General features: G+C 44.0%; 1 protein-coding gene across 3 annotated transcripts in view; it reads left to right on the plus strand.

Annotated features, from left to right (window-relative positions):
* LOC132388812 (epithelial cell adhesion molecule-like) overlaps positions 1–10,797 on the plus strand; it is a 30,386-nt gene extending 19,589 nt beyond the window's left edge. The window contains exon 9 of one of the 3 annotated variants that reach the window (XM_059961250.1): positions 8,808–10,797. In XM_059961250.1, the coding sequence (XP_059817233.1) occupies positions 8,808–8,846 (39 nt within the window). In that variant the 3' untranslated portion in view covers positions 8,847–10,797. Of the gene's footprint in view, positions 1–923 lie in introns of all 3 variants that reach the window. The other 2 variants (XM_059961237.1, XM_059961244.1) reach the window with 2 other exon arrangements.
* Positions 10,798–12,898: the final 2,101 nt, after the last annotated feature.

Genomic DNA, 12,898 nt, shown 5'->3' on the forward strand with positions numbered 1-12,898 from the left:
TCGATTTCCCTAACTTCTGGTAATATCTCCCCTCTCCTCCTCCTCTCTTTTTCCATTCCCCATTCCAGCTCCCCTCTTATCCCATCTTTGGTTTCCCTTCTCTTTATCCCATGGCCCACTTTCCTCTCATCAGATTACTTCTTCAGCCCTTTAAAGATTAGCATTATTTGATGTACATCAAACCACACAGTGAAATGTGTCATTTGCACCAAATCAAAGAAGTGAGGACTGTGCTGAGCAGCCCACAAGTGTAGCCTCGAGACTGGTAAACTCCACCCCTGGATTCATGAAGGCAAACACACCATATACCTTTTTAACCAGCCTAATCTCAGGGACACGGGGAGAATAAAATGGGATTACTGACTGATGGTCTGTGGCACAAAATGTCCGTCTGTGTATTGTATGACTATATTGCATGGGTTACTGGGTGGGGAATAAAGACCCAGGGTAGAGGAATTCCTGTCTACCCACACCATTCCGACTGTCCAGCCCAACTGAACAGAACCAGGATGGATGATCTCTGGTGCCTGGTGTACCTGGCAATGAGTATCGATGGTCAGTCTGACCATGGCAGCCTTTCAGGGCAGGATATACACGGGGAATGGCAATGCAGACCAGGAAGGCCTAGGGTACTAGTACATAGGCCTCTGAAAGTGGTGACAAATGTGGACAAAGTAGTGAAGAAGTTGTGTAGAGCATTCTGCCCATTGAGTCTGCTCATGTCTGATTTATTATCCCTCTCAACCCCATTCTCTAGCCTTCTCCATAACCTTTGCCCCTTACTAACCAAGAACCTATCAACCTCTGCTTACTCAATGACTTGTCCTCCACAGCCGTATGTGCCAATGAATTCCAGATTCACCTGTTTTCTGCTGTTCTTGCTCCCTCTCATTTCACTGTGTCCCTCGTGGGTTTTGTTTTAGCAGGGCCAGGAGTTGGAGCACCACCAGCTGGCTCAGAGGATGGGTTTAGCACGTTAACCCTTGAGAAATTAACTCGACCTTTTGGATTCTCAGAACCAAGTCTTGCTTTTTGTAGCACCCAAGACCTTTTGTAGCTTCAGCAAGAGCCTCGATTGTCACTCGTATTGATGATCAAACTCCAGCAGAACAGATCTAAAGAAGGTTGTGACCAATGTCTCCATTGCCAAGAAGCTTAGACATCTTGCAGATTATTTAATTAAACTGTTGTGAAGATCTATGTAGGGATTCAGGTTCCTCACCCCATGCACTCATGTTTTTTTGAGCGAGACATTTACTGGTTCCTGCTCTTTGCGGGTGAAAATTCTCTTCTGGAGGGGCAGTATTGGGCAAGTTTCCCACTCATGCTATGAAATGGAAAAATAAGGTTGGTTATAAATTCCTTCAGAGCTGCTCCGCAGTGCCATAGAAGTCCTGAATAAGCACGGATTTCCTCCAGTGGGCAGAGAGCGCCTCCGGGAGACTTCTGGCTGAGATATTTCAACATGATATGTGCTACATTTTGTTTAATAATTGTTTTAATCACTGTAAAAGGGCCTATTATGTGATAAGTGTAGATGCCAATTTGTGAAATAAAGACCAACATAAAGGTCAAAAGTGCAGTCTTGGTACTTGAAGCACTCAGACTGCAGGGTTTAGCAGGAACTCATCAAAAACAAATGGGCTGTGAAATTGGTGCCAGTTTGAGTTAAGTGATGGTAATGAGTCTATTTAAATACAGTGTTAACATTAAAAGACATTCACTACTCATGAAATGCACCTCTTTCACATTGTAGATTATTTCAGTCATCCCAAGGACATTTCTAACAAAATTATGTGTCCTGGTTTCCACTGAACATTTGTAAGATTTTTAGAGTCAAACAAAAATTACAATGTATCTCTCTAGGTCAGTCCCTTCCCACCTACATCCATGGTACTTCACATGCTCTTGATCTCAACAACTTTAAATTCCTAGCCCTGATTGCCTCATTTTCACTAAGGATGTCCAGTCCCCTGTACACTTCTATCCTCCCCCCCCCCCACCCCATTAAGAAGGCCATATAGCTCTTTGCCTGTCAACAACAGACCCTGACCAGTTCCCCTCCACCAGCACCCTCCTGTGTCTGGTACAACTGGTCCTCAACTTGAACAATTTCACTTTCAGCTCCTCTCACTTTCTCCAATCTTGAGGTGCAGCCATGAGCACCCGTGTGGACCCCAGCTATGCCTGCCTTTTCTTTGGCTACATAGAACAGTCCATGTTCGAAGCCTTCATCGGAAATGCGCCCCAACTCTTCCTTTGCTACACTGACGACTGCATTGGTGCTACTTCATGCACCCATGCTGAGCTCGTCAATTTCATCAACTTTGCCTCCAACTTCCACCCACTTAAATTCACTTGGTCCATTTCTGACACCTCCCTCCCCTTTCTCAATCTCTCTATCTCCATTTCTGGAGACAAACTATCTACCGATATCATTTACAAATCTACCAATGCCACTGTTATCTTGACTACACCTCACCCTGTTTCCTGGAAAAGTGCTATTCCTTTGTCTCCACAATATCTGTTGCCAGGACTAGGCTTTCCTTTCCAGGACATTAGAAATATCATCTTCAAAGAATGGGGTTTCCTTTCCTCCTCCATTGATGCTGCCCTCACCCACATTTCTTCCATTTCCCCCCATCAGCACTTACCCCATCTTTCTACCACCTCTACAGGGAATAGAGTTCCTCTTGTCATCCCATGAGCCTTTGCATCCAACACACCATTCTCCGCAACGTATGCCATCTTCACTTCTTTACCTCTCCCCCTCACCCCATACTCTGCTTTCCCCAGGGATTGCTTCCTCTGTGATTTCCCTGTCCATTCGAACCTCCCCACTAATCTTCCTGGCACTTATCCCTGCTGTGGCAGAAGTGCTACACACCTATTCACTTTCTTTCTTACCTCCAGGTGAGGCAACACTTCGCCTGTGAATCTGTTTGGGTCTTCTATTGTGCCCAGTGCTCCTGATGTGGCCTCTATATTGGTGAGACTCAAAGTAGGCTGGGAGACCCGTTTTGTCAAGCACCTTAGCTCCATCTGCAAAAAACAGTATTTCCTGGAGCAAACCATTTTAATTCCCATTCCGGCATGCCAGTCCATGGCCTCCCCTCTGTCATGATGCCATTCTCAGGTCGCTCATTCTGACTCAGTAGCCTCCATCCTGATGGTATGAATGTCATTTTCTCTGACCTCCAATAATTTTTCCCTCCTCCCCATTTTCTCTTTTTCAATTTTCTATTCCCACTCTCACCTCTTTTCCTCACCTGCTTACCATCCTCCCCCAGCACTCCTCTTGGTTCCCTTTTTCCCATGGTTCACTCTCCTCTCCTTTCAGAGTTTTTTCTCTAGCCCTTTACCTTTTCCACCTATCACCCCCTCGCTTGTACTCCTTCCCCTCCCCCACTTATTCAGGCTTCTTCCCATTTCTTTTCCAGTCCTGATGAGGTGAAGGGTCTCGGCCTGAAACGTTTATTCCTTACGCCGCCAGACATACTGAGTTCCTTCAGTATTTTCTCTGTGTTGCAAGGAAGTACGCAGAAGCTTTAGTGAGGGTGCAGAAGAAACTTACCAGGGTGCTGCCTGGATTAGAGTGCATGTCTATTGTGACAGCCAGAGGCTTTTTCCCATGGCAGAAATAGCTAATACGAGGGAGCATAATTATAAGGTAATTAGAGAAATGTACGGGGGGGGTGGTAATATTAGAGATAGTTTCCCCCCCACATAGAGAGTGGTGGCTGCATGAAACGTGCTGCCGGAGATAGATACATCAGAGCTATTTAAGAAACTCTTAGGTAGGCAAATGGATGATAGAAAAATGGAGGGCTATGTGGGTAAAATTGATCTTAAAATAAGTTAAAGAGTTAGTGCAACATTTTGGGCTGAAGGGCCTGTACTGTACTTCCATGCTAAGAAAATACCTGTCAGGAGCGTTCCTTCCACAAGTACACAGACCTGCACCAGGTAGAAATGTGGGACTGAGGTCCTATCTTACAGATGAGTGGTTAAAACAAATCCTCTCTTGTGTTCAGAGGAAGCCTAGGGGATGTGTACCAGACTAATACTTATGAGTGACTGTGTTATGAAGAAAGATTGGGTAGGCTATGTCAGAGAAAGGGGGGGTGACGCAGTGGGAGAGAATGACTGAAGTGAGACATAGAAACAAATTTAGACCATGGGACGAATCTCATGTGGATAGGGTGGGGAAGAAAGCTTTTGGTATGCTGGCCTTTATAAATCAGAGCATTGAGTATAGCAGTTGGGATGTAATGTTAAAATTGTACAAGGCATTAGTGAGGCCAAATTTGGAGTATTGTGTACAGATCTGGTCACTGAATTATAGGAAAGATGTCAACAAAATAGAGAGAGTACAGAGGAGATCTACTAGAATGTTACCTGGGTTTCAGCACCTAAGTTACAGAGAAAGATTGAACAAGTTAGGTCTTTATTTTTTGGAGCGTAGAAAGTTGAGGGGGGACTTGATAGAGGTATTTCAAATCATGAGGGGGATAGATAGAGCTGACATGGATAGGCTTTTTCCATTGAGAGTAGGGGATATTCAAACAAGAGGACTTGAGTTGAGAGTTAGGGGACAAAAGTTTAGGGGTAACACAAGGGGGAACTTCTTTACTCAGAGAGTGGTAGCTGTGTGGAACGAGCTTCCAGTAGAAGTGGTAGAGGCAGGTTTGACATTGCCATTTAAAAAAAAAAATTGGACAGGTATATGGACAGGAAAGGAATGGAGGGTTACAGGCTGAGTGCAGGTCAGTGGGACTAGGTGAGACCAAGCGTTCGGCACGGACTAGAAGGGCCGAGGTGGCCTGTTTCCGAGCTGTATTTGTTATATGGTTAATTATTCAGCATGGACTAGATGGGCCAAAGATCTGTTTTTGTGTTGTAGGGCAGAAAGTTCTGTGAGATGGGCAGAGAAAAGTTTTTAGGCAGAGAATGGTGGGTGACCGGAAAAGAACTATCAGGTTAGTGATAGTGAGCTAGTGAGGTTTAAGAGGCTGTTAGATACAGGAATCTGCAAGCAGAAGGGATTAGATTAATTTGGCAACACATAGAAAATACTGGAGCAACTCAACAAATCTATGGAGGGAACAGTCAACGTTTTGGACTGAGATCCTTAATCAGGACCGTTTAATTCTGCACTGTGTTTGGCACAGACATCATGGGCCGAAGGCCTGTTCTTATGCTGGGCATGTTCTATGAGAGAATTTAGAACCAAGGACACTGTTTAAAATTAGAGTTTTCCTCAAAGACAGAAACAAGGCACTGTTCATTCTCTGAGGGTCATCTGCTTCTACTGCCTTTTGTGGAGGAGAATCTTTAACTATTTTTAAGGCATTGGTAGTTAAACACTTTGTGAAATGTCTAGAACCCAACTCCAGCCTCCAACTCAACCTCACTCCCAACAAACCAGGCAGCACGTAGTGCAGTAGGCAGTAGGTTAATGCATTGCTTTACAGTGCCAGCTGTCGCTGATCTGGGTTCAATTCCCGCTGCTGTCTGTAAGGAGTTTCTACGTTCTCCCTGTGACTGCGAGGGTTTCCTCCAGGTGCTTCAGTTTTTTCCCGCATTTCAAAGTACGGGTTAGGCTTAGTGAGTTGTGGGAAAGCTATGATGGCACCACACGGGGGCTGCCCAGCACACTCCTCTCAGATTTTGTTTGTCATTAATGATACATTTCACTGGATGTTTCAATGTACAAGTGACAAATAAAACTAAAAGCAAAAAAGGCTAAAAAAAAACCAGAGCAAAGCCACATACTCTGTATCTTCAAACATCACTGAAACCAGCCCTGTATACATCAAGTCTATTTCCATTTACACCAGTCCCATTTTATCTTCATAATTTCCCTCAAAATCCTCCGATTTTACCACTCTTTTACACACTGGGACACTTTACCAATCTGCGTGTCTTTAAGATGTGGGAGGAAACCTGTGCGGTACAGCCAGAATGTGGGAACTCCACTCTGCTATCACTCAATGTCAGGATAGACATGGGAAAGCAGCATCCATCTTCAGGGACCTCCACAACTCCAGGTCATGCTCTACTCACTTTTGCTACCAGGAAGAATTTCAGAACTCACACCACCTGGTTCAGGAACAGTTACTAGCCTTCAACCATCAGGCTCACTTTCAAGAGCTCTTCATCTTATGTTCTTGATATTTATTGTTTATTTATTTAATATTACTTTTTACTTTTGTATTTGCAGTTTGCTCTTTTGCATACTAGCTGAACAGCCAAGTAGGGTGCTGACTTTCATTCACTCTATTATGATTATTGGATTTACTGTGCATCCCTCCAAAAACAAACCCCAGGGTTGTATATGTACTTCAATAAATTTGTTTGGAACTTTGAACCTGGGTCACAGGAGCTCCACCTGCTGCCACTGTGCTCCCACGGGTTGATATGCTTCAGCTACTTTGAAATTCTCTCCCTTAATCCCTTTGAACAATTGCCCTTGTCAATCACTGCCATTTACCTTCACCTCTGACCCCTGAACTCTTCCACTGCATTGTAAATATTCAAGCTGTTAGTTCAGCACTGAAAACCATGTCAAACATTAACAGACCTCCTCTAACACGTCCCTTAGGCTAAGCCTCAATGAGGACCAGCACAATCAGCATCTCCAAAAGCACAGGCTTCACGTTAACAGTGTTCTGCTTTGTAGTTACAATAATTAACAAAGGTCAGCTTTCAGGATTCATTAGCAAGTTTAATGACTTAAAAGTCATATCGCACTTTACGTGAGCCTAACATTTTATTAATTGTCGCTTTGCCCATAACCACAAGAAATTACAGAAAATTGTGGACACATTTTAGTAGGCCAGATTAGATTAATTTTACTTGTCATATGTATTATGCCTTGGAAAGGTATTCATCCCCCTTTGCCCAAGACTTAGTCGAACCACCTCACAGCTATTACAGCCAGCAGTCATTTTGGATAAGTCTCTATTAGCTTTGCATAACGTAATGGAGCAAGATATACCCATTTCTCCTTGCAAAATTGCTCAAGTTGTGTCAGGTCAGTTGGGGAGTGGTGGTGGTGGACAGCAATCTTGAGGTCTCGCCAGAGATGTTTGAGTTAAGGTCAGGACTCTGACTGGGCCAGTCAAGGACATTAATTTTCTTCATCTGAAGCCACTCTGTAGTTGCTCTTACAGAGTGCTTTGGGTCATTGTCCTGCTGAAAGATCAACTTACTTCCCGGTTTAAGCTTTCTGGCAGGTTTTTATCCAGGACCTCTGTATTTTGCAGGATTCATCTCCCCATCAATCCTGACCAAATTTCCAGTTCCTGCTGCTTAAAAGCATCCCCATAGCATGATGCTACCTCCACCATACTTTACCCTAGGGATGATGTTACCTGGTTGATGTGCAGTGTTAGATTCATGCCACAAGTACCACTTAGTGTTGAGGCCAGAAAGTTCCAATTTAGTCACAAGACCTTCTTCCAATCTTTACAGTATCTTCTAAGTGACACTTTGCAAAGTGTTTACAGGCAAGGATATGCTTTTTCTTTAGCCAGGGCTTCTTCCTTGCCACTCTTCCATAAGTACTGATATTTCTGAAAGGCCTTAGAGATTGTGGAGCCATGAACTTCATCTCTAGTTGCAGGCAGACTTTAGCAGCTTACTCACCAGAGTCATTAACTGTTGGCATCACAACAGCCTCTCTTTCAAATGCCATTCTTCTCCAGCAACTGAGTTGAGGGGCAGCCTTACCAAGGCAGTGTGACTGCAGCTTCATGTTTTTCCACTTTTTCGTGATAGTCTTTCTTGAATTTCGATGTGCAGTATTTTCCAAAGCCTTAGAGATGGTCTTGTACCCATCCCCAGATTTGTGGTTTTCATATCATTTCTCTGACTTGTCCTGAATTCTCTTTTGTCTTCATTTTGGTTTGATCTGTTGAAAATCTACTACACTGTTGGACCTTACAGAGAGAGGTGATTATCCAATTCTCTACTTCAACAAATTGAATGAGTTGGTAAGGTAATATATTGCACCCGAGGAACGTCAGTATTGTTATTACAAAAGGGATGAATACTTTTCAGTCTCAATTTTGTTTTTTAATTTTTAGTAAACTGGAATTTTTCTTTTGATTTGACTTGATGCACAATGCTTTGTAGATTAGCTAAAAAAAATCCTACAATATATTTTAAATTCAGAATATGAGACAGTAAAATGTGAAAATAGTTGTGGGGGCTGAATACCTTTTCAAGGCATTGTACATCGAAACATCCAGCAAAATGCGATGTTTGCGTCAAATCAAATCAGTGAGGATTGCAAGTGTTGCCATGCTTCTGACACCAATATATCATGTCTACAACTCACTAACCCTTATGTCTGTGAAATGTAGGAGGAAACCTGTGTGGTCATGGGGAAAACATACAACTCCTTAAAGGCAGCAGTGGGAATTGAACCCTGATCAATGATTGTTGGCACTGTAAAGCAATGTGATAACTGCTATGCTAGTGTGTCACCCACCAAAACCAGCCTTTCCTCCATGGACCCTATCTGCACTTCTCACTGCCTCAGTAAAACAGCCAACAGAATGAAGGACCCCACCAACCCCAATCTCTTCTCCCCTCTCCATCAGACAGAAATACAAAAGTCTAATGCATGCAACACCAGGCTGAAGAACAGCTTTTATCTGTCATCAGACTCTACCTCATTATGGTTCTTATAGCCTGCTGTCTGCTTGCACTGTACTTTCTCTGTAACTACAACACCTTTATTGTTTTTCCCCTTATAATACTTAAATGCATTGTTGTAATGTAATACTCTGTATTGACAGCATGCAAAAATGTTTTCACTGTACCTTGGTACATATTGAGGGACCCCAACAGTCCTTCCAGATGAGGCAACACTTCACCTGCAGACCTGCTGGGGGTCATCTATCGTGCCCGGTGCTCCCGATGCAGCCTCCTCTACATTGTGAGACCCGTTGTAAATTAGGGGTCCGCTTTGTCGAACACCTCCCCTCTATTTGCTAAGAGCGGAACTTCATGGTAGCCAAATGTTTTAATTCAGATTCCCATTCCAACGTGTCAGTCCGTGACCTTCTCTTGTGCCACAATGAGGCCACACTCAGGGTGGAGCAGCAACATCTTACATTCTGTCCGGGTAGCCTCCAACCTGATGGCATGAAAGTTGATTTCTCCTTCTCCTAAAAACAAATTCACCTTCTCCTCCACTCTTCTTCTATTCCCCACCCTGGCCTCTTGCTTCTTCTCACCTGCATATCACCTCCCTCCCTTTCTTCCATGGGTCCACTCTCCTCTCCTATCAGATCCCTTCCTCTCCAGCCCTTTACCTTTCCTACCTGGCTTCACCTATCACCTTCTAGATATCCTCCTGCCCCCTCCCCCCACCCTCTTCAGCCCTGAGGAAGGGTCTCAGCTCCAAACATCAATTGTTTACTCATTTCTATAGATGCTACCTGACCTCCTGAGTTCCTCCAGCATTTTGTGCGTGTGCTTTAGTTTTTCAGCATCTGCAGAATTTCTCAAGTATATGATTAGCCCATTCAGCCCATCGTGTTTGCTCTGCGATTCCATCATGGCTGATCTCCCTCTAAATCTCATTCTCCTGTCTTCTCCCCATAGGCTTTGAAACCCTTACTAATCAAGAACCTAATGAACTCCACTTTAAATATAACCAATGACTTGGCCACCAGGCACCTGTGGCAGTAAATCCCACTGATTAACCACCCTCTGGCCAAAGAAATTCCTTCTCACCGCTGTACTAAAGGGATGACCCTCTATCCTGAGACTGTGCCCTCTATTCCCAGGCACCCCCCCAACTATTGGAAACATTTTTCCTATGTCCACTCTATCTAGCCCTTTCAGTATTCAGAAGGTTTCAACTAGATCTCGCTCATTCTTTTAAACTCCAAACTAATTTGCCACTTTACCATTCAGTAAGAAGTTGAACTATCTTCAGGCAGGACAGCTTGTTGGGAAAAAAGTTGATTTTCTTGGATCTTAATTCATAGAAAATAATCCAGAAAAATAAATTTAGCATTTCCTGCTGTATCGGCTCTTAATCAGTAGTGTTACCCCTCCCTATCCCACAACTTCCCCATCACCCTATAATCTTCCCAAGTATTTTTGTCCACAAGGAATAGGATCAGGAGAAGTCCATTCAAAACCTCAAACCCGCCTCACTGTTTAACCTGATAAAGTTTTATCTGCTCCAAGCCTCATCTCTAGCAACACAGAATCAGGCCATTTGCCCCCTCAAGTTTGCTCTGTCATTCCATTTATTATCAAATTCTGCTTTAAATACACCCAATGACTTGATGAAACAATCCAGTAGTTTCTGTAGTGGACTCATGAGTGGTGGGAGCTGAATTGTAATGTTCTGCAGGGATCATTTTCGCTAATAGTGAAAAGAGTCACATACCACCAGAACGGTCCCAGCAATGAAAGTCTCCTCCAGTATGGGGGTGGGGGGAGTGGATGGCTTTCCTGGTAAGCTTGCTTCTGGGCCTGGCCCAGATGTCCATTCGTGGATCCGGGTAGTGGGCAGTCAAGACCTTTGCTCAAGCTAACTGCCTGCCCCTCTTCCAGGGCTACGGTCGTGTCCGTATGTTCTTGGAGAGGGAGGATCCAAATTACAATGGGCACAGAGGAGGATTTCCAAGAACAGTGGGCCACCAAGAAATGTAGCATTTTGCAGACAATAGCAATCCTATTTTAATTTGAAATTGTCAATAGTTTTGTAAACCTCTGATTACTATATGTATTTTGTAAGTGAATAAACTTGTGTATGTTTGTTAAAAATGAGCATTTGAGACTGTACTCTTTGGAGATCAGAATGATTGGGGGGGGGGGTGGGGAGAGGTGAGCGAGATGGAAATCTCATTAGAACCTAATGAATGCTGAAAGGCCTGGATAGAGTGGACATGGAGAGATTTCCATTGGTGAGTGAGTCTAGGATCCAAAGGCACAACCTCAGAATAAAGTGCTGTCTCATTAGAATTAAGATGAGGAGGCATTTCTTCAGCCAAAGGTTGAAATTCACTGCCACAGGACTATGAGGGCAAATCATTGGATATAGCTAAGGCAGAAATTGATGGGTTCTTGATTGGTGCAGGGGTTAGAATCATAGAGACATTCTGCACAATACAGGCCCTTTGGCCCACAAAGCTGTGCTCTACCTTAGAACTACCTAGGCTTGACCCAAAGCCCTCTATTTTTCTAAGCTCCATGTAGCCATCCAGGAGTCTCTTAAAAGATCCTATCGTTTCTGCCTCCACCACCGCCGCCGGCAGTCCATTCCACACACTCACCACTCTGCATAAAAAACTTACCTCTGACATCTCCTCTGTACCTATTTCCAAGCACCTTAAAACTATGCCCTCTCATTCTAGCCATTTCAGCCCCAGGGAAAAGCCTCTGACTATACACACGATCAATGCCTCTCATTATCTTGTACACCTCTATCAAGTCACCTCTCATCCTCCATCGCTCCAAGGAGAAAATGCCGAGTTCACTCAACCTATTCTCACAAGGCATGCTCCCCAATCCAGGCAACATCCTTGTAAAGCTCTGCACCCTTTCTATGGTTTCCACATCCTTCCTATAGTGAGGCGACCAGAATTGAGCACAGTACTCCAAGTGCGGTCTGACCAGGGTCCGATATAGCTGCAACATTACCTCTCAGCTCTTAAACTCAATCCCGCGATTGATGAAGGCCAATGCACCATATGCCTTCTTAACCACAGAGTCAACCTGTGTAGCAGCTTTGAGTGCCCTATGGACTCTGACCCCAAGATCCCTCTGATCCTCCACACTGCCAAGAGTCTTACCATTATTCTGCCATCTTCTTTGACCTACCAAAATAAACCACTTCACACCTATCTGCTTTGAACTCCATCTGCCACTTTTCAGCTCAGTTTTGCATCCTATCAATGTCCTGTTGTAACCTCTGACAGCCCTCCACACCATCCCCAACCTTTGTGTCATCAGGAAATTTACTAACCCATCCCACCACTTCTTCATCCAGGTCATTTATAAAAATCACAAAGAGTAGGGGTCCCAGAACAGATCCCTGAGGCATACCACTGGTTACTGGCCTCCATGCAGAATATGACCCATCTACAACCACTCTTTGCCTTCTGTGGGCAAGCCAGTTCTGGATCCACAAAGCAATGTCCCCTTGGATCCCATGCGTCCTTACTTTCTCAATAAGCCTTGCATGGGGTACCTTATCAAATGCCTTGCTGAAATCCATATACACTACACCTATGGCTCTACCTTCATCAATGTGCTTTGTCACATCCTCAAAAAATTCAATCAGGCTCGTAAAGCATGACCTGCTTTTGACAAAGCCATGCTAACTACTCCGAATCATGTTATGCCTCTCCAAATGTTCATAAATCCTGCCTCTCAGGATCTTCTCCATCAACTTACCAACCACTGAAGTAAGACTCACTGGTCTATAATTTCATGGGCTATCCCTACTCTCTTTCTTGAATAAAGGAACAACATTCACAATCCTCCAGAACCTCTCCCGTCCCCATTGATGATGCAAAGATCACTGCTAGAGGCTCAGCAATCTCCTCCCTTGCCTCCCAGAGTAGCCTGGTGTACATCCTGTCCAGTCCCAGTGACTTATCCAACTTGATGCTTTCCAATAGCTCCAGCACATCCTCTTTCTTAATATCTACATTTTCAAGCTTTTCAGTCCACTGCAAGTCATCCCTACAATCACCAAGATCCTTTTCCATAGTGAATACTAAAGCAAAGTATTTATTAAGTACAGCCACTATTTCCTCCGGTTCCAAACACACTTTTCCATTGTCACATTTGATTAGTTCTATTCTCTCACACCTTATCCTCTTGCTCTTAGGTTAAGGATTATGGGCGAAGGTGGGTGAAT

The sequence above is a fragment of the Hypanus sabinus genome, chromosome 2, assembly GCF_030144855.1.
Source record: "Hypanus sabinus isolate sHypSab1 chromosome 2, sHypSab1.hap1, whole genome shotgun sequence".
Lineage (NCBI taxonomy): Eukaryota > Metazoa > Chordata > Chondrichthyes > Myliobatiformes > Dasyatidae > Hypanus > Hypanus sabinus.